Genomic DNA, 21,732 nt, shown 5'->3' with positions numbered 1-21,732 from the left:
AGTAAGTTAGGAGAGGGAGAGAAGAGAAAGCTAATAAAGGAAGTAGTAAACTGATTAAACCTGGGGTCAAGGGTCAGCTATATGAGTCACATGTTCAGAAACAGGAAAAAGGGAACCGTTTTCTTCACACACACACAGACGCACACACACACACACACACACACACACACACACACACACACACACACAGTGCTGTAGCACAACAGGCTGAAACCCCACGCTATATATCTCCTTGATGAGGACACATCAAAAAGGGTGAGTGGTAGAGACTGCGTCAAAAATCTTATCCAAAAGCTGTGAGATAGCAAACTGTTGAGTATTTTGCTATCAGCGGTTTATGATCTCGTACGTAAATGATTGTGAAGTATCGTACGATTATTATTGTGAGCTATGAAGGGGCCTTTTGGGAACTGAAAGCTGAGGTTGGGAGACGTTAGATACCAGAGGCGGCACAGCAGTTAGGGTTACATAGTTACAGGTAAAAGTATGAAATAGAACGGAGGGAAAAAAAGTATTGTTGTGTACAGCAAGAAACAAGGTAAACAAGGCAAAAAGATAAGAAGCATCAGCGATAGAGAGTAATGGTAAACGGAGGTAAACATCAAATAAAGTCTCCATAACAGTCGGTGTCGCACTGTTATCTCGTTGTAAAACAAATAATAAGACTTATAATGCTACTTATCAGTGCAGTGCCAGTCACAGTGTCCATTGGTCAGTGCAAAACGCATGACAAGTGACTTGTGCAGGGGTCATCACCATGCTGGCTTGTGGTGGACATTGTTGTCAAAATTAACTTGTTGCCACGGAAAATGCAAAATGTGTAGACAATATTACCAACACATAAAGAGATAGCCCTGAATGACCATGGGCCTTATGGGTCCATTTGATTCCATTTGTACAGTATCAGAGTTAAGGGGGTCCTTGCAAATAAAAACATTCTTGCTTTCTTTTTTACTTTGGGTTGTAGTTCAGCCTCAGCTCTATCTAGTTCAGCTTTAGTTCTGTTCAGGTCAGCTGCAGATAAATAAAGATATTCCAACCATCAACACAACACATCACAAAATCACACAATACATTGTAGTTCTGTTCACTTCAGCTTTAGTTTTGTTCAGATATACATTTACAAGCGTCTTTGGGTACTTAGAAAAGCGATATATCAATTTGAGATATTATTATATTTGAGATATCATTAATCATGCTTTGTGCTCCAACAGGAGCTCTATGGAGGTCACCTGTAACAATGGAATCTCCATGGACCTCTTCCTGCACCTGTCAATCATCCCAGCAGTAAGTCAAGTTCAAACCTTTAAACACTTAAACCCGGAGTCCCTCATTTTCTGTTATTCTGGGATAAGTTTTCGCTGAAAATAGCCAATCGGCGTCGCAGGCTTGTCGATAGTGATCAGCCTCGGTCGTGTAACCTGGAGGAGGGTGTCTGTCGTTGCGAGACCCGAAACACCCAGAGATCCCAGGTTACACCATTGATGATGTGTCCAAGTTTGCATCATCAACAAAACATACACTAACCACTTCAGCCCTATTTAAACTTTGGCTGTATATATATGAAAACAGCCGATCTATAAGCACAACACACGCTTGTTGATTTGCTATTTTCAATGGCATTTTGATGCCAATACAAAGTCTATCTCTGAAGTGGCTTAGTTTTTGGTTTAACTTGAATGAAAGTGTTATTACATGATGATTGCTGAAGCCTTTTCGCAGATCATTATTGTTATGATGACGTGTTGTTTTGCTGTGGTCTTCCTTCCAGCTGGTCATTGTCCTGGCGTTGTCCTTCCTCCAGACGCGTGCACGCCGGCTGCCCCTTGACCACCGGCTGCCTTTCCTGGAAGGGCGCTTTGGAGTCGTCGTGTGAGGATCAGTTGTAGATTTTTAAAATGTTTAAAAATGTATCTTTGGGCCTTTCTGACTTTTATTGATAGGACAGTTAGACTGACAGAAATGGGAGAGAGATGGGCAGTGACGCACAGCAAAGGCTGTCATCTGGAACGGGACTCGAACCCGCGAAACACGTTGTCATGCAGGCATTGCAGCCTAGGGTGCACGGACCACCACACACATTAGTCGACTAGTTTCAGTCTAGTCGACTAAATATCATAACGTTTTAGTCGACTAAATCTACGGTTGATTTTGTCTATAAAAACATATTTTGGCATTGCCTTGATTGCGCCATGATGGCTGATTTTACACTTGGTCGCATGCTGAAAATACGTGGTGCGGTGGCGGTTGTGAGCTTGTAGATCTGCTATTTTCAGAGCGCAACACCCGAGGAGCACAACCAAACATGAAATGACTTGTATTTTAGTTCTGCTGGATCTCTTCTCCACAGGTCCCTCCCTAACATTTTAGTCTAGTTTTTATTTGTTGATTAAATTGCCAACATATTTAGTCTCGGTTTTAGCTTAGTTAAATATTGAACTGCATGTTGTTGAAGTGTGTGTGGTTGTGTTAAAGTGTTTTGTTAGTGTGTGTGGTTGTGTTTTGTTACAGACATGATGTGTGTGTTGTTGTATTTCAGGCCTCTAGACACCATCGGCAGCCTCAGTAACCGCTGGTCTTATGGCTTTGCGTTCGGTGCCGTGTCCTCCAGTGTCCTGCTGCTGTTCTCAGAGCGTTACATCCCCTTCAATGTCCCCCCATGGGCCAGAGGTACTGTTACATCCCCTTAGTTCAATGTCCCCCCATGGGCCAGAGGTACTGTTACATCCCCTTAGTTCAATGTCCCCCCATGGGCCAGAGGTACTGTTACATCCCCTTAGTTCAATGTCCCCCCATGGGCCAGAGGTACTGTTACATCCCCTTCAATGTCCCCCCATGGGCCAGAGGTACCGTTACATCCCCTTAGTTCAATGTCCCCCCCTGGGCCAGAGGTACTGTTACATCCCCTTAGTTCAATGTCCCCCCATGGGCCAGAGGTACTGTTACATCCCCTTCAATGTCCCCCCATGGGCCAGAGGTACCGTTACATCCCCTTCAATGTCCCCCCCATGGGCCAGAGGTACCGTTACATCCCCTTCAATGTCCCCCCATGGGCGAGAGGTACTGTTACATCCCCTTAGTTCAATGTCCCCCCATGGGCCAGAGGTACTGTTACATCCCCTTCAATGTCCCCCCATGGGCGAGAGGTACTGTTACATCCCCTTAGTTCAATGTCCCCCCATGGGCCAGAGGTACTGTTACATCCCCTTAGTTCAATGTCCCCCCCATGGGCCAGAGGTACTGTTACATCCCCTTAGTTCAATGTTCCCCCATGGGCCAGAGGTACTGTTACATCCCCTTCAATGTCCCCCCATGGGCGAGAGGTACTGTTACATCCCCTTAGTTCAATGTCCCCCCATGGGCGAGAGGTACTGTTACATCCCCTTAGTTCAATGTCCCCCATGGGCCAGAGGTACTGTTACATCCCCTTAGTTCAATGTCCCCCCATGGGCCAGAGGTACTGTTACATCCCCTTTAGTTCAATGTCCCCCCATGGGCAGGTACTGTTACATCCCCTTAAATGTCCCCCCATGGGCCAGAGGTACTGTTACATCCCCTTAGTTCAATGTCCCCCCATGGGCGAGAGGTACTGTTACATCCCCTTAAATGTCCCCCCATGGGCCAGAGGTACTGTTACATCCCCTTAGTTCAATGTCCCCCCATGGGCCAGAGGTACTGTTACATCCCCTTAGTTCAATGTCCCCCCATGGGCGAGAGGTACTGTTACATCCCCTTCAATGTCCCTCTATGGGCGAGAGGTACTGTTTTGCGATGCGAAGCATTGTGAGCTTGTAGATCTGCTATTTTCAAGTGTTTTTATACATTTTATACATATGAAAACTTGTTGTGCACAATTACTTTCTACTTGATACCAATACTTTTGTATCTTTTTTTAACATACCGTAATCTTTTATAATTATTTTAATAGATTGTTGTTATCAGAGAACTTACAGTAGGTCAGAATTTAGAATGATAATGATAATGACTTTATACAGCACCTTTCTACAACAAAGTTGTTTTTAGAAGGCATGTTTTGAATTAGCCTAAATGGGTTGATAATGTTCACAAAGAACATGCAGTAATCCTGGTCTATACTGCTTGGTGGAGGGGAAAGGAACAGGTTGGAATAACGTGTTCCTTCCTGCGCCCTACGTCCTACACTGAAGGAAGCGTGAGCTCAGTTCGGGGTCTCCCCAGGTTGGCATAGGGAGAGTAGAGCCCAGGATTACAGCTTAGACAATTGGCACTGGGTGAAAAAATGGATAACAAAGTTGTGAGCTAAAGATTTTAAGAGAAAAATAATAATACTAATACTAATGGTGTTACTTTTTTCATGTGCCATAGCCATAGTGTACCTGGTTGGAGCGTTGGAGATTGGCTTGGCTTACTTCCCTTTCTTCGCCTGTCTGTCCACTCCCTTCAGAGCGGTTGGAGCAGTGCTGGGAATACTCTACACTCTGCCCTGGTGAGCAGGCACGTGCACACATAGACATCAAAAGGGGGCTTGAGCCCCTGCCCTTTTATCCGTCTGTAAAAAGTGCCCTCTCCAGACCATGAATTCAGTTTTTACTATGGTGAAAGAAATGCAAACGCCCCGTTTCCATGCCATACCTGAAGGCGGCCTGCAAGAGAACTGTCTTGTCCAAACTCTACTGAACTTGAATAAAGCATCTTATGTTGAAATAAATCCATGCTGTTATGTCACATCTCAATTATTGACTTGATTATGCTTAGTTCAATGAGGTATCAAGCATCAAGCTTACAGCGGATCGCAGCGTGACGCGTTGCGATACATCTTTTGGACTGTATGCATTGTGTGTGCAGACTATATATATTGTGTATTGCAGACTGTATGCATTGTGTGTGCAGAATATATATATTGTGTATTGCAGACTGTATGCATTGTAACCTGTGTGTGTGTGTGTGTGTGTGTGTGGTCGTGTCTGATTGCAGGACCATAGTGACTCTGTGGGACATGTTTTCCTGCCCTGGTGGTAAGGTAGGTGAGTACTGGTTTTGTAGCCTACTGCAGGGTTTCTAAATGTGGGTGCTGGGGCACCCTATAGGGTCTTTTCACTAAAAATAGCAGATATACAAGCTCACCACAACGCGCCACAACGTGACAAGGGATGGAGCTCGAAACACAAGCCTGTTACATACTATATAACAAAAGTACCCAGTGTCAGTAAGCTTTGGGCTTATCAAGCCTGTTATCGAGCATATAGCGCCCCATGACATCATGTTTAAACAATCAAGACTATTACTAATAAAGATATTTAACACTTATTGCACATTAATGAATAGTTGTTTTTATGATAGGCAAAATCTTTTTTACTTTTGTTCATAGATGGTGGTCAGCCACAAACTCCACATTCAAAACAACTGGCCAATAATAAAAGTTACTAGTTCTGTTCAGAATCTGTCATCTCAAATCAGTCCACAGATGAAAACCTGGCTCAATAAGCAATAAAACTCAATAAAACTTCCATATAGAAGTACCACACTCATATCTGTCTGGCTACGCGAGGCTAGGTAAATACCAGTTCTTCCTCTGTGTGTGTGTGTGTGTGTGTGTGTGTGTGTGTGTGTGTGTGTGTGTGTGTGTAGGAGCTGGGTAAATACCAGAAGATCATTTCCCAGTGGCCGTCCATCCTGTCTCTCATCTTCCTCCTGGGACGATATGTCTACATGCTGTTCAAAGCTGTCCGCGTGCACCTGAAACTGCAGCAGGAGGTGTGTGTGTGTGCATGTGCGTGCGTGCGTGTGTGTGTGTGTGTGTGCGTGCGTGCTTGCGTGTGTGTGCCCTAGTGCATATCAAAGCTGTCTGTATGGTATACACCTGCAACTGGAACAGGAAGTCAGAAGGTGTGTGCATTTGTACAATGTAGGCATTTAGCACACTCTCTTAATCCAGAGCGATTTAAAGTAGGCAAGGAGGACAACGCAAGGTAATACATCAAATGCATAGAAATGTTAATCTAGGTTCATAAACATCTTCAGTCTAGTAGAATACTAACAGTAAAACCAAATGTATAATCTGTACATTGAAACTACTGAATATACACACTATAGGGTGCCTGGTCGAATGACCTGGCAACAGTCTGTGTATGCACATCATGCAACAATCATTAAAACAATGGACCTTGACTGAAGATTGAACTAGTTGAGGTCTTTTACACAGTGAGAGACAGAAAATGCACATTATAAAAAAGATGACAATTTAGAATGATACAGTAAATTATTTTTGAAAGATGCAAATTATGTTAATTCTTATAAGTTATGTTATTTAGGCATAATTTTTACTTGTTGATAGATGTGTTGACAGACGTATATTATGAAGAAAGACGCTAGATTTGATCAACTTCATCATAGTTGTGCATAATTGTATCGAAACACGAGACCACGAGACATGAGCTTGAAAGATGCCGCAATGTTTTGCTAGTGAAAAGCCAAGGGGGACCAAGTGTAGACCCCTGGGGGACTCTGGTCAATGACGTCTATATTATTCATAAATATTGATTGCATGGCTCTTTTCTTTGAGGACGCATGAGATGTTGTCTATATGCTGCAAGAGTCAGAGGAATTGATGAGATGTTGTCTATCTATGCTGTAGGAGTCAGAGGAACTGATGCAGGCTCACCAGCTACAGCATACCAAAAGACTGCTGCGGAGAACACCTGCTGACAGGTAGACCAGCAGCACACGCACTCACGCACACATGCACGGGAGGGAGGCCATAGCTGAGTGGTTAGTGAGCCTGCTTGGGTAGCCAGAGCCCCTGGTTGTTCCAGGTAGGATTCCAGGCCAGGCCAGCAATGTCGATGTGTCTCCCTGAGCAAGACTCTTAACCCCTAATTGCTCCTCGAGCGCCATCAAACCCATTGGCTGCTCACTGCTCCTAGTTGTTATAGGATGGGTAAATGACATCACTGCTCCTAGTTGTTATAGGATGGGTAAATGCAGAGGACTAATTTTACCTATGTGTATACATACATATAATGTGACACAAAACACCTGAAGGAGTGGGGACTACTCTACTTACTCACTCACTCACTCACTCACTCACTCACTCACTCACTCACTCACTCACTCACTCACTCACTCACTCACTCATTCACTCAATTTCAATTCAGTTCAATTCCAATGAGCTTTATTGGCATGAGAAAACATATGTTTACATTGCAAAGCAAGTGTCAATATGATAAAATACAGTTGAAAAAGGGGAGTGGGGGGGGGGGGGGGGGTACAGCATTGTGTAAATGGAAATATGTCACATTGTGTCATTATATACAGGGTATAAAGCTTTCTCAATACAATTTACTCACTCAATTCAATAAAATTCAAAGGGCTTTATTGGCATGAGAAAACATACGTTTACATTGCCAAAGCAGAAGTGTACACAGTACAATACGATACAATATATTACACTCTCATTACTGACTCACTCACACACAACACCATACCTAGGACTTCCAAAAAAGACCGTAAAAGGTCTTATTTGGGATGTTCTTTTTAGACATGGTGTTTAACTGTAGTTTGACTGTATTGACTTTACACAACTCTTCAACTAAAACTGCACTCTGTCACGGTGCCAACTTGCTCCTTGTGCACAAGCAGAGCGTGCCATGAGGTGCGCTCACCACTGGCGATGCCAGTGATCATCACTGACATCACCAGGGATGCTGGCCCCTCATTTGCTGTTAATGAAATGCTAGTCCCTAATTGGGCTACGGGCTTAAACACACATAGCTACCTACCTACCTATATACATACGCAGCCGAAACGCAGTACTAGCGCACTCTGCTGGCGCAAGTAATCAGGTATATGAACCCTGTGTGTCTGCAGTGGTCAGCCAGTCAGCTGGTTTCAGAGGAGGGTGTATGAGTGGGATCCATACTTCAAGTTCCCCAACAGAATCATCGGTACTGCAATAATATCCCTCATAGGGCTGTATACGGTAAGGAGACTGTGTGTGTGCGTGCGTGCGTGCGTGCGTGTGTGTGAAGCAGCCAAAGATGTGTGTACTATTTAGTTGCTGCCAGAGGCGTAACAAGCGTAAGAAATAGGGTGTTAGGGTAAATGATTCCCCTAGTTCCTGCAGACAGCTATGAGTAGTGCCTGGAAAACGTTCTAATCTGCCCTCTTATTAGTGACTTTGACTGACTTTAATTCTGAAAACACTCACTTGCATGAGGTTGCTTACTTTTGTGACCTTATGAAACACACACGTACGTACACACACGCACACAGAAGCGCACATGGCTGTTCAGATTATAACTTCATTAAATTACATTAAAACATAAATTCTCCTATTGGTTTAAAGATGTCTCTCTATCCCACTCTGCCTGCCTGTCTCTGATGACCTTAGCTGACTACAGTCTCAGTGACCTGTCTGTCTCTCTCTCTGTCTCAGATGACCTTAGCAGACTACAGTCTCAGTGACCTGTGTGTCTTTCTCTCTGTCTCAGATGACCTTAGCAGACTACAGTCTCAGTGACCTGTGTGTCTTTCTCTCTGTCTCAGATGACCTTAGCAGACTACAGTCTCAGTGACCTGTGTGTCTGTCTGTCTGTCTGTCTGTCTGTCTGTCTGTCTGTCTGTCTCTCTCTCTGTCTCAGATGACCTTAGCTGACTACAGTCTCAGTGACCTGTGTGTCTTTCTCTCTGTCTCAGATGACCTTAGCAGACTACAGTCTCAGTGACCTGTGTGTCTTTCTCTCTGTCTCAGATGACCTTAGCAGACTACAGTCTCAGTGACCTGTGTGTCTGTCTGTGTGTCTGTCTGTCTGTCTGTCTGTCTGTCTGTCTGTCTGTCTGTCTCTCTCTCTGTCTCAGATGACCTTAGCTGACTACAGTCTCAGTGACCTGTCTGTCTGTCTCTCTGTCTCAGATGACCTTAGCAGACTACAGTCTCAGTGACCTGGCCTTTGACAGGCTGGACATGTGGAAGAACACTCTTCAACATCTGGCTGCTTCCTGTAACCAGAGCCAGGCTCTGGAGGCCATGATTCCACAGCTGGAAGAGTTCACCTATGTGGCCAGGAGTGAGTTGGTGTTAGTGTGTGTGTGTGTGTGTGTGTGTGTGTGTGTGTGTGTGTGTGTGTGTGTGTGTGTGTGTGTGTGTGTGTGTGTGTGTGTGTGCGTGTGCGTGTGTGTGTGTGTATTGGCTGAAGTGAAATAAGTCTTTATGATTTGTCTTCAAAGTCGTATGATTCACAGCCATAATGGATTCACTGCGACCCCATCGCAAAATCACTGACTGCAGTGGCATAAAGTTACTAATTGCGACTGATAGGTCGCAGTTTACTGTCAGAACCGTCACATCTTGACATTATGCATCTGGACGGGTAATGCCTGAGGACACTATGGTTCCCCTGACACATTGCTGTGACATCACAGGTGACATCACAGTGATGTCAGATACTCAGAGTAGGTAATGCCCATATATGGACTGGAGGAAGACAGCCCATATCTGTGTGGTTGGTTCAGACAGGTATCTCCATGTACAGGTGTGGGCATAAAAGGGATTGTATGTATGATGTCAGATGTGATAGACGTCAAAGGATTTTCACATAATAAATAATTAATAATAGTATTTGTGAAGTGAAATCTTTCTTGTTTGTTTTTGCTGTGTGGTTCAGAGTCGTGGCTTGCTACCACCATCTTTGCCAGTCTGACCTCTGGAGTGTACATCTTCCATGTGTTGGCGTGCTACAGGTAGGAGAGTCCTTCTGTGACTCGTTCTGTCACTTTCGGTAGTGGTTAGAACGAGAAAATTATAAATTAGATAAAATGACAAATTGAAATTGAGGCTCCAAAACGTCTTGTTCCATTTTCTCAACCTTTGATTCTGAGCCAGAAGTTAAAATTTTATAAAAATTAGTCACTTTAGACACAACATTTTTTTCAAGTTAAAAATAAAAATAAAATAATTGTATAAAACAATAAACAAATCTAAGAAAACAAAAGATTATAATAATTAAGAAGTAGTGAAAATAGCCAATCTACAAGCTTGTAACGAATGTATATGCGTTGTTGAACTAGTTGTCATATATAGAGGATAAGAGGAATTAAACCGATTACATTTCAATGCTTGTCTTGCCATTGAGTTGAGGGTTGAGTATGACCCCTACTGGTTATCAATAGAATTACGGGAAGGAGACTGCACACCAAATGGGATTGATTGAAGACTTTATTAGTAGTTTGCATAGGAAAGGAACAGTTTCATGACAGTACAGCTGGTACAAGGTCAACTAAAAAGAGATCTTAGTAAGCTCATCAGCTTATTTACACAGGAAACCTTTATGTATCTCATATAACATTGAATAGAACACAGTACTATGCAGAGGATAACATCAATAGCAAAAGAAGAAAAATAAAAGAAAGAAGAAAATAAATAATCGATATTTACAGTGGAAAAGGGGTGGTTAGTATGGGCTTAGTCTATTAAAAGTCTTGAGTAGCAGCTGTGACTTTTCAGACCGATTTAGGGATTTACACTCCTTTAAGACTTTCTGTAGGGCGTTCCACAATTTAGTGGTATAGTAGGAGAACAAATTTGAACATTTTTTAGAGCCAAATCGGTGTTGGACGTGATCTGAATGTGATCTGTGGATTGTTGTAGTTGTTGTAGTAATTGTCATGTTGGAATTAGCTCCGTCTGTCATCAGTAGAGACAGACAATGGACTGGGAACTCAGATTGACAATGGACATAAAACGTACAGATTGTAACTTTAAGATAAGGACAAAAGATAAGGATGTAATATTGACATTTAATTTCGGCAGCCACATCTATCTCTGGGTCATCCCTCTTGATATAATATATTACAGTAATAGGGGTGACTGAAGTGGTACAACAATATAGAAGTGGTACAGTCTATATTATAGACGCCCCAGATACAGTAGACAGACATTTTGCATTTGAATAATATGACACAAAGTGGATGCCAATGAAGACTTGTTGTTGAAAGCAGTTTTTCAAATTGAGCTATTCTATTGCCATGCAATACCTTATTACATTATTATCCACATTATCCGCTATTAAATAGTGTTTTTCATGTTATGTATACTGTATGTATGTCATAGGAAACACCTTAAGAGACTGTGGGCTGGACAGAAAGGCTTTCTCCCTGAGAAGTTCCATAACCCTAGCTCTGCTGTCAGTGTAGTGAGTAACACACACACACACACACACACACACACACACACACACACACACACACACACACAAACACAACGCACGTACACACTTGCCCAAGGACACAAACACGACGTAAATGTCTTTGTTATTGATCTTTGCAGGCTGCGATTGCAAGATACTCGGGATGGCAGATAGCTTTCACACTGTGGGGTAAGAACTTGTCTTTTGTGAGACGGATAAACAAGAGAAAACACAAGACATACAGTAGTGACACAACAGCAGCCTGGCTCTTAGAAAACTGTACAAATCCTGAGTGTTCATTTAACTGTGAGAGAGTAAACGGGACTGTGTACAAATGTTCAAATATGCTACAAATATGATGATGCTGTTAATTCATTCAGTGAAACAATGAATTATCGTTTTTGGTAGAGGTGTAAAGTAACTAAGTACATTTACATTTTATTTAAGTACTGTACTGAATTAATATATGTCCAATTTTCAATTATTATTATTTATATGTCCAATTTTCAATTATTTTACTTCTACTCCACTGCATCTCAGAGGCTCACATTGTGAGCTAAAACGGGACATTCTGCATAACGTGTACTTTTGGTACTTTAAAGGAGAAGACCGTTCATAAAGGGTTAACTACTTTTTAGGTGTCTTACCTCATCTAATGACTAGTGGTCGAGGTCTTGCTATTATCTCCCAAAGCATTGTTGTGATTTTCGTCCAAACCGGAAAGCCGAGTTCCTTCTCACAACGGCGGTTCATGGGCAAAACCAAAATCCAAGTATTTAAACATGTTAAAACAACAAAATAACGCCTCAGGTTTCCTTCTTGGACTCACAGCAGTGAACAGATGTCAACAAACGGCACGTGATCGCAGCACTGTTGTGAAACAGCCGTAAAGCGAATGCTGTCTCCAGCATGGAAATGTATTTTATTCTACCAGCAGGGGCGTAGTTTTGCAATATTTTGTTGCTTCTCACAGCTAAATGTATGGGAAAAGCGATCTATGCAGTTCTATAATGATCCAAACCCCTTCAGTATGACTATCTACTGCACGTTTGTTGCATATTCATGAGCCATTGGCATTGATTGTTGCAACTTGTCACACTCTAGTAGTCTATTCAGCCAAGGCAACAAAGAACATTCCAGCGACAATAACGTGTGAAAAGCCTAGTAGTACAAATTTGAACCTTTAGACTTTAGAAATTGTATTTCTACCCTTTTGTTTTATTCCTTGTGAATATATTTCTGATATAGTGTCTTAGCTTATAGGCCTATTTCAATTTGATATAATGAGCTTATGATAGATAGAAATGTAGTATGTATTTAGTATGCTTTTTCTATTTATCAGATGTTTGTCATTGTTGTCACATTTGGTCAATAAAAGAACAGCTATGAATGGGCCTACATATCCACTTTTTTCTCATCCAGAAAAGCTATAATGTCCATTATCTATGCTACTACATTGATGTTTATCTTGACTGTTATCAATAACATTTATTCTGATTTACAGTAACCAGGGGTGTAAAATAACTATTTACTTTTCTAAGTAGAAGTACTTTACTTGAGTATTTCCAATAATTTTACTTCTACTCACTACAACACTGATCCAAATATTCTACTTTTACTCCAATACATTTATTTGAAAACTTTAGTTAGGCCTACTGCAGTAGTATAACATATAAAACAGGTTCAAATTTGTACTACTAGGCTTTTCACACGTTATTGTCGCTGGAATGTTCTTTGTTGCCTTGGCTGAATAGACTACTAGAGTGTGACAAGTTGCAACAATCAATGCCAATGGCTCATGAATATGCAACAAACGTGCAGTAGATAGTCATACTGAAGGGGTTTGGATCATTATAGAACTGCATAGATCGCTTTTCCCATACATTTAGCTGTGAGAAGCAACAAAATATTGCAAAACTACGCCCCTGCTGGTAGAATAAAATACATTTCCATGCTGGAGACAGCATTCGCTTTACGGCTGTTTCACAACAGTGCTGCGATCACGTGCCGTTTGTTGACATCTGTTCACTGCTGTGAGTGCAAGAAGGAAACCTGAGGCGTTATTTTGTTTTTTTAACATGTTTAAATACTTGGATTTTGGTTTTGCCCATGAACCGCCGTTGTGAGAAGGAACTCGGCTTTCCGGTTTGGACGAAAATCACAACAATGCTTTGGGAGATAATAGCAAGACCTCGACCACTAGTCATTAGATGAGGTAAGACACCTAAAAAGTAGTTAACCCTTTATGAACGGTCTTCTCCTTTAAGTACTTTTAATACTTCTGTACTTTTATTCAAGTACATTTTGAATTCCAGACTTTTACTCCGGTCACACAGCACTTTTATTCTACCTATGAGGGTGGATTCTGTCCATGCATTTCAATGGGATTGGAGCAGAAATCCGCAAATGGTAGCAAACCACTCGATTCCCATTTAAATGCATTGACAGAATGTGCCCTCATAGGTAGGCTAGAATAAAATTGCGGTGTGGCCGTGCCCTAACTCAGTATTTCCTACATTGCGGTAATGCAGTATGAATACTTTTACTTAAGTAAGAAATGTGAGTACTTTTTCCACCATTGCAGATAATTGTTATTCATTGTTGTATTCTGATGTGATTCCAGGCTACCTGATTGTTCATTTTGTCCAGTTCCTGTTTGCCTTGCTCTTTGTCTATGCGCTGGTCCTACCCATACAGCACGGCAGAGTGGCAGCCATGCTCACTAACTTCGGGATCATTATGTAAGACTACCTACCTATCACCTATTGTACTGTACCTAACTGTATGTGTGTGTGTTCGGTGTATGGATACCCCTAGTTCCCACCTGACCTGTGTGTACTGTGTGTATCCATGGATGGATGCATGTACGGTATGCATGGTCTCTCTGACTAATAACTGTGGTCTTTGTCTGCATTCGTTGCTGTACTAACATCCATTTTCACGTAACACTTTTAAAATCTCCTTTTTTCTGTATCTACTGTAACTGCCCTGTGTTTCTAACTGCCTTTCCTATCTGCATTTCCTTGTGGTATCAATAAAGGTCTATCATATTATCGTTCTATTGATCAATTCATCTGTTGCGTCAAATGACTGATTGATCAATTTGGTTTAAAAAAAGAAACTTAAGGAAGCAGTAATCAGAAAGGACATTTGATTAGGTTGATGATACTTTTGGACAGACAAACATATTTTGTTTTGTTTTGTTTTGTGTTATACTTATTTTACTGTTTTGTTTTTTAAGATTTGTTTTTGGTCTTTTATTGATAAGACAGTAGATTGACAGGAAATGGGGAATGACATGCAGCAAAGGTCGTCCGGATCGGCAATCGAACCGGTGACACACAGATGTCAGGCATCAGAGCCATTGTGGTATACGCCTAGACCAGTAGACTAGCGGACGCAATTCTTATTTTACTGTTAATGTACATTTTGTTCTCTGAGTTTGTGTTTTTGTTCACTAACATTGTACTGCAAAACATGCTTTGTATTGTTATGTTTTTTGCCTGGACCCCAGTCCACTATGTTGTAAGACTAATGGAGATCCTTAATACACAATAAACTAAAGTCTGTCTATTGAATAGACAGACAGACAGACACCACCTGACCTGTGTGATATACATAAACGTGTTAACCTGCGCTGTGTGCTGCTTGTGTCAGTCTAACCATAGGTGTGGTGATAGCGCTGGTGATTCTTCAGGTTGTTCTGGTCCAGATCTTCTTTCTCCAGGACAAGATGTCTCCCACTGACAAACACAAACCTCTCGCTCTCAACAACAGGTAGGCAACTGTAATAAAAGTGTACACACACACACACACACACACACACACACACACACACACACACACACACACACACACACACACAAACACACACACGTGTCAATAGGTAGAATCCAGCATACGTTGATTTATTTATTTGGAGTTTATTGGTGCCTGGTTTGACACGTTTATTTCTAGGCTGCATAAACATCTAAGCAGAAACCGTGATGCTTAAAGGAGTAGTTTGCCCCAAAAAATACTTCTGTCAATTACACACCCCCATGAAGCCTTGAATTTGTGGAGTTTATTTTTTGTCGCATTCCTCAGCCAATAATTTGATGATCGGATCATCGGTCAGTCAGACACTCAGAACTGTAGACTCTTTCAGAGTAGTAGTAGACTCTCTGGTCATCACATTATTGGCTTAGGACATAATAATGAATTCAAAGCTTCATGATAGAAAACGAGTAAAGTTTTGGGTGAATTACTCCTTTTAAAGGGAGTTGTAACGCAAACCCCATTATTCCATTGTGACAAGCTCTGAAGACAGAACGCATTGAGAAGTGTTAGATGTGTTACTGTAACATGCTGTTAATGGCATGATAGGGCTCAGGATTAAAGGACCACTTCAACTCTGGGACAACCAGATCTTATTTTATTGTTGTTTGGGACACAATCAACACAATCCTGAGTTATTTTCTGTGTTCAATCTGTGTTTTTAGATATTTTAGTATTTCAGCATGCTCAAAGCATCATATGATGCATTTTGCATCATATGATGCATCAGATGATGCAATATCATGCTACAAAGCATCATATGATGCGTTGTAGCATGCTGAAATACTAAAATATCTAAAAACACAGATTGAACACAAAAAAAATAACAACAATAAAATAAGATCTGGTTGTCCCAGAGGTGAAGTGGTCCTTTAAAGGATTAAAAGAATCGATGGAGACACAAATGGATTTGTGTCTCCATTCGGGAATCAATGGGGTTAAATCTATAATCAAATTATTGGCTTAGGAATGTGACAAAAACAAAACAAAAGCAAAATGTCGGGGTGATTAATCGATAGAAAAAAGTCATTTTGAGGATGAACTATTCCTCTAGCGTAAGTTAACTTATTTATTTTTTTGCCCCATGCACTCAGGAAGGCGTTCCACTGCTTCAACTATTTCTTCTTCTTCTACAACGTGGTGATGGGGCTGAGCAACTGCATCCTGAGGCTGCTGTCCAGCGTGGTGGTAGGAACCTGGCTGGTCTCCCGCATCGACCGCACCATCATGCAGAGGGGCTACGAGACCATGGACCCTGGTCAGTGTTATAGCGATATATTGTTTATCGTGATAAAAAACACACACGATAATCCTATCGTGGAGATTTAATTTATCGTGATATCGTCCTCCGTCATGCACTGGGATCAATTCACCTACGGGTGGCATAGCTCAGGGGTAGAGAAACCGTTATTAGATCACGAAGGGTTCCCGAAGGGTTCCCAGTTCGAATCCGGGCTCCCCCTGAGTTAATGTCGAAGAGTCCTTGAGCAAGACACTGAACCCCTAATTGCTCCCGGTGAGTAGGTTGGTGCCTTGCATGGTTTCCTCCACCACCGGTGTATGAATGTGTGTGTGAATGGGTGAATGTAATGCACAATCTATGTAAAGCGTTCTGGATAAAAGCGCTATATAAATGCACCATTTACCTTTTACTCAAGAAAGACGCAGGAGCGCAAAGCACCAACGAGCTGGCCGGATGTAGAACCGGTATGACTGGAAGCGATGATGGAAGGCTCGGTCTACAAGCTCACAACGCGTCACATTGCAACGCGTTGTGAACTTGTAGATCTGCTATTTTTTTTACAAAATAGAAATGGCACACAATAATTTCATGATTGATTACCAACATTCAATTTAAATTAATTTCTGTTGATGGACTCATTCAATTAATGAGTTGAAGATGAGTAGGGTAATATTTATCTTTATTTTATATAATAATATTAGTAGGTTCTTGCTGACCAGGGCTCAAAATGCATTTACTGCAATACAATTTGCTACACTCAGTGAAACAGAAGATGGCAGTATTTCATGTGTTCTGTGGCAGAGAAGAGTACAGTGACACTCCAGTGGCCTTTGTATACTGTAGGTCCATCCCAGGTTACAATATGGATTGATATTTATCTATGTCCAATCAGTGTGTTTATCTAAAACAGTGGTTCCCAAACGTTTTAGCTCGAGACCCAAAACAGAAATTAGACATTTTGCCTGGGACCCAAGCTAGTGAAAACAGCAGATCTACAAGCTCAGTAACTCCCTCATATTCCAGGTTACAATATGGATTGATATGTATTTATCATTGTCGCTGATTGTAGCTTATCTAACAACTCCCTTATATTCCAGGCTACAGCACATGGATTGGGATGATCTTCGCTGATCACTACCACAACAACCCTGTGATGGTGTGTTTCTGTCAGCTTCTGGTCTCCAGCACCCTGGAGAGACGCACAGCCTCTGTTTACTCCACATTCAGCAACAGACCCACTGGTCAGTAGCATGTGTACAACTGTCAACTGAAGATTTAGTCAACTAAAACCATATTTAGAACTAAAACCAGACTAAAAGTAAAAAATTTCAGGTGACTAAAATATGACGAAAACTAAACAGTATTCAAAAGACTGACTAAAACTAAATCAAAATGTGCTGTCAAAATCAATCCTTTTACACTGAAGCACACAAGCAAGGTAATAAATCAATACACCAACATTAATACATCAAATGCACAGAAATAGTAATCTAAGATAAAGAAAAACATAGGTAGACCAAGCACCAATTCAGTAAAAACTTTATAAAATCAAAAAACATACAAATTCTATCTAAATTACATGTATGGTCATGGAGGGTGGGCAAGTGCTACGTGTTATGGGCTAAGGTTGAGTCTGAATAGGTGAGTCTTAAGACCACGGTGGAAGCTAGGGAGTGAGTTCTAAGTGCAACTGGGAGTTTATTCCACAGTTTGGAGGCCAGGTGGGCTAAGAGTCTAGGACGAGTGGATCGTTGTCCTGATGGGTTTTTAGTGAGGTTTCTGTCAGCATCCCTGTGTTAGCTGATCAGAGTGAACGGGTAGGGTTGTAGGGACCGATCAGGCTTTGAAGGTTCATAACAATGACTGTGGTACTCGGGTGGCACATTCCTAGCAAGCACGGTCAGGACCTGGACCAATCAGTGATGTCTCGACTGGGGCCAGATCAAGTCAAACCATGACAAGTCAGATCTAGCCTAGAATATCACCTGATTTCAACTAACATAAATCCTGCCCACGAAAACGGACGTCCTGGATTAATCAGAGAGGGCCCGATCGAGGCCAAATAAATATGATAACTAGTCAGATATGTCCCAGAATATCCATATCTGAACTTGTACATCACCTTGGTGTCTCTCTGAAGCAACCTTGTTTCTCTCTACCCGACTCGCCTTCCTTTCTTCCTTCCTTCTTTTCTTTCTTCATCTCTTCTCCTTCCAGAGTCTTCTGCACGCAGCAGGGCAAGGAGACGCTGGCTGCTCCTCTACACCTTACTGAGGAACCCTCGTCTGATCCTCCTCAGAAAGCACTGTCCGACAAACTCCACCACAGTCCCACCATCATCACCATCATCACCACAGTCAGACAGCCGGCACATTGACCAGGACACAGCGGTTCAGACGTGGGTCATGGCCTCACAGATGCAGAACGGCCAGCCAGCGCCGCCGCCACCACCCGAGATCATTATCACACCATGTGTTGATGAAGAACCGTGTTGATTTTGACAGCTGATTTTGATTTTGTTTTTATAGTCTTTTGAATGAAATTCCGTTTAGTTTTATTCAAATGAAATGTTTTACTTTTACTCCAGTTTTAGTCGACTGGACCTTTGGCGGGACCTTGATGTCGTCGGCTGATTTTACGCCTGGTTGAATGCTGAAAATAGCCGATCTACAGGCTCTCAACGCGTCGGAGTGCGGCACATTGTGAGCTTGTAGATCTGCATTTTTCAGAGCGCAACAACCGAGCACAACCAAACATAAAATGCCATGTCTTTTAGGTCTACTGGATAAAGTTATACACATGTATGTATGAGGAATTCTTTCCCTCCTTTGCATGGTATTGCATGAGTTAAACGATTCCAAAACGGCGTCAGAGTCAATGAACATGTGGTTTACTAGTGCCGTGAAAACATAAATTTTTCCCATAGAGATTTACAAAGTAATATTGATATCAATTGTTTTCATTATTATTATCAAGCCAACCAGGATGCTGGTGAATCATGACTGTAAAACCTTTGATTCTGTGAAAAGAAAAAATGAAAACCGCTAAACAAAGGGTATTTATTAAATGTAATATAGCATACAAATACAAATATTTCTAGGTTTAAAACAATTGATATAAATATTTTTGCAAATCTCTATGGGATTTTTTTTATTTTTTATTTTTTTGGCACCAGTAAACCACACCCACTGCCATGCCCTATATGGTTGTGAAGATAGTGAGGTGTGGTGTACCAGTGACCCCTGATGTACCTACACACACACTATGCTATTTTCAAAGGATTAGTATATATGAAATGAAATGGGACATTCTGCTTAACGAGTACTTTATTTGATGCCAATACATTTGTACTACATTGTGGTGTTGATAATTTCATTGAAAAAGAAATACAGTACATAGGCTGCATGTGTTTATAAAATATGGGTTGAGATCCATAATGGGCTTTATTCTCACATCCCAGGTTTTAGTGCATTCACAAATACACATTTTTAGTATTCAACTTTGAATACCAAAAAGTATTCTAATTGCCGAATATGTGTTAGTGATATATTTGTTTCATCCAATAAAGCAATTCTCTCCATTTCTCATTCTCACATTTCTATCTTTCTGGCATGAGTGCTGCTGTTTTAGGCCCCCACCTGCATTGAGTGGTGGCCTCAACTTACAGTATGAAATGATTTGACAACAATCAACCATGGACTGATTGGGACCCAACACCAGAGCTCACAGCTGCATATCTGCTGTAGATATATTGCCACTACTTTAATAATATACCATAATATCAGCCAATATTCAACGTTGTTCTACTCTACACAGTGTTGAATTGTTGTTTTGATATTCGAATATTCAATTATTACGTGAAACCCCTACCAGGTTTACAGCAGAAGTGGGTGTGCCTGTAGCATTGAGCATTGAGAAGTATGCCACAAAGAGAGCCATTAGTCAGGGGATATTAATAAAACCTGGGAATAAATTCCTTACCAAACAATTTCTTCACCAATGTTTTCGTAAAGGTGTCTAGTAACATATCTAACAAAGTTTGAAATTCAACATCCCTAGGAGAATCTTTGACAGCTAGGGTAATTCTGGGTCTCATTCACTTACTATAGGCTATAAGGGAAAAATTACTCCCAAAAAATATGCTTTAAGTAGCATGTGAGGGGTCTAACTAGGTGTTTTTAATTATTCTGAATCCATTGCAAGCATTTTGTTTTTTGTATAGTAAGTGAATGAGACCCAGAATTACCCTTGCTGTCAAAGATTCTCCTAGGGATGTTGAATTTCAATCTTTGTTACATATGTTACTAGACACCTTTACGAACCCAACGGGTGAAAAGCCCCTGACACTATAGCCTACTCAAACATATTCAGCCCCATTCACTAAGCTTGCTCGGGGTCCACACATTTACTTGCTTGTTTAGAGTCTGATTCAACACGTACACTCAATCTCATGTCTGCTCGGGATCGGACTTATAAACATTAAAATGCCTTATTCTTCATGCAAAATCAATTACAATATTCATGTGCCCAACATTATTCTTAAAACAAACGAAAAAAGATGTCAAACTATCTACCGGCACATCTTGTCTGCGTATCTCTGTCTGTCTGTACGTCACGCCTGACACTGTGGTTCTATGGGTTTGTCGCTCTGACATCATTCTCTGATGTCACTGTGATGTCAGGGGAACCTGACATCTTAACAGGATGGGTTTGCTGCTCTGACATCACGCTCTGGCTTGATGTCCCTTTTATGCCCATATATGGAGATCCCTTTCCCGATGTCATCAATATTAAGCGCATATCTGGGAATGCCCATATTTGGTAATGTTCAGACATCACATAGTTCATGTGATCATGCAGGGGTCTCCATATATGGGTAACTGGTCCGATATACATCACTGGCCATGCGAAAGGGCGAGGTCGCATGTCGCCCTGAGGCGTCTTACTAGTATATAATAATATATAATTATACAGATGCAAATCCAAACCAATTTTTGTTTATATTCAGTTGACACATTTATTAGAGTTTAATTATTGGGTCCCTCAACGTGTTTGCGTGCCAATTCTGTAAGTATGGCCACATGCATTATAATAGGTTAGTGGTCGTATGGGCGGTTAGGGTTAGGCTGCGTAGTGAACTCTAGATGTGAGGGCAAATGGACTTCAAGGACCCCTGGGTGTCCCGGACCACAGTTTGAGAGCCACTGGCCCATCCGACCGACTCAACGCTGAGTGCTGAACTCCCTCGGTCCTCCGCGATGCTAGCCCTGAATACATGACTCTCATATACATGATGTATTCAGGGCTACCGCGATGCGTGCGCTGAACTTGAAGCCATTCAGTTGGACGGTTCTAGAGTTGTGTAGCTACAGCTGCAAGCATACACAGAGATGTCATGCTATGGTAGGATAAAGAACAACCGGAATCGACCATCGGCCTTGCAGATTGCCCAAGCTTTGTGTGATGTTTGTGCTGCTGTACGAGTATAAGAGGTATAGCTCACGATAATAC

General features: G+C 41.6%; 1 protein-coding gene across 1 annotated transcript; it reads left to right on the top strand.

Moving 5' to 3' along the window:
• On the top strand, nucleotides 1–19,803 carry stra6l (STRA6-like). The gene is made up of 18 exons (XM_080721857.1): nucleotides 1–255; nucleotides 1,215–1,287; nucleotides 1,772–1,872; nucleotides 2,540–2,670; nucleotides 4,345–4,465; nucleotides 4,954–4,999; nucleotides 5,608–5,733; nucleotides 6,614–6,687; nucleotides 7,846–7,957; nucleotides 8,891–9,044; nucleotides 9,642–9,717; nucleotides 11,087–11,168; nucleotides 11,303–11,351; nucleotides 13,786–13,903; nucleotides 14,820–14,939; nucleotides 16,073–16,236; nucleotides 17,319–17,462; nucleotides 18,439–19,803. The coding sequence occupies exons 1-18, from the start codon at nucleotides 236–238 to the stop codon at nucleotides 18,714–18,716; spliced, it is 1,989 nt and encodes a 662-aa protein (XP_080577983.1). The 5' UTR covers nucleotides 1–235; the 3' UTR covers nucleotides 18,717–19,803.
• Nucleotides 19,804–21,732: the final 1,929 nt, after the last annotated feature.

The sequence above is a fragment of the Nannobrachium achirus genome (genome assembly GCF_963921795.1).
Source record: "Nannobrachium achirus genome assembly, chromosome: 3".
In the NCBI taxonomy this organism is placed as follows: Eukaryota; Metazoa; Chordata; class Actinopteri; order Myctophiformes; family Myctophidae; genus Nannobrachium; species Nannobrachium achirus.
The sequence above is the reverse complement of the archived record's forward strand: the minus strand, read 5'-3'. Positions and strand labels throughout refer to the sequence as shown.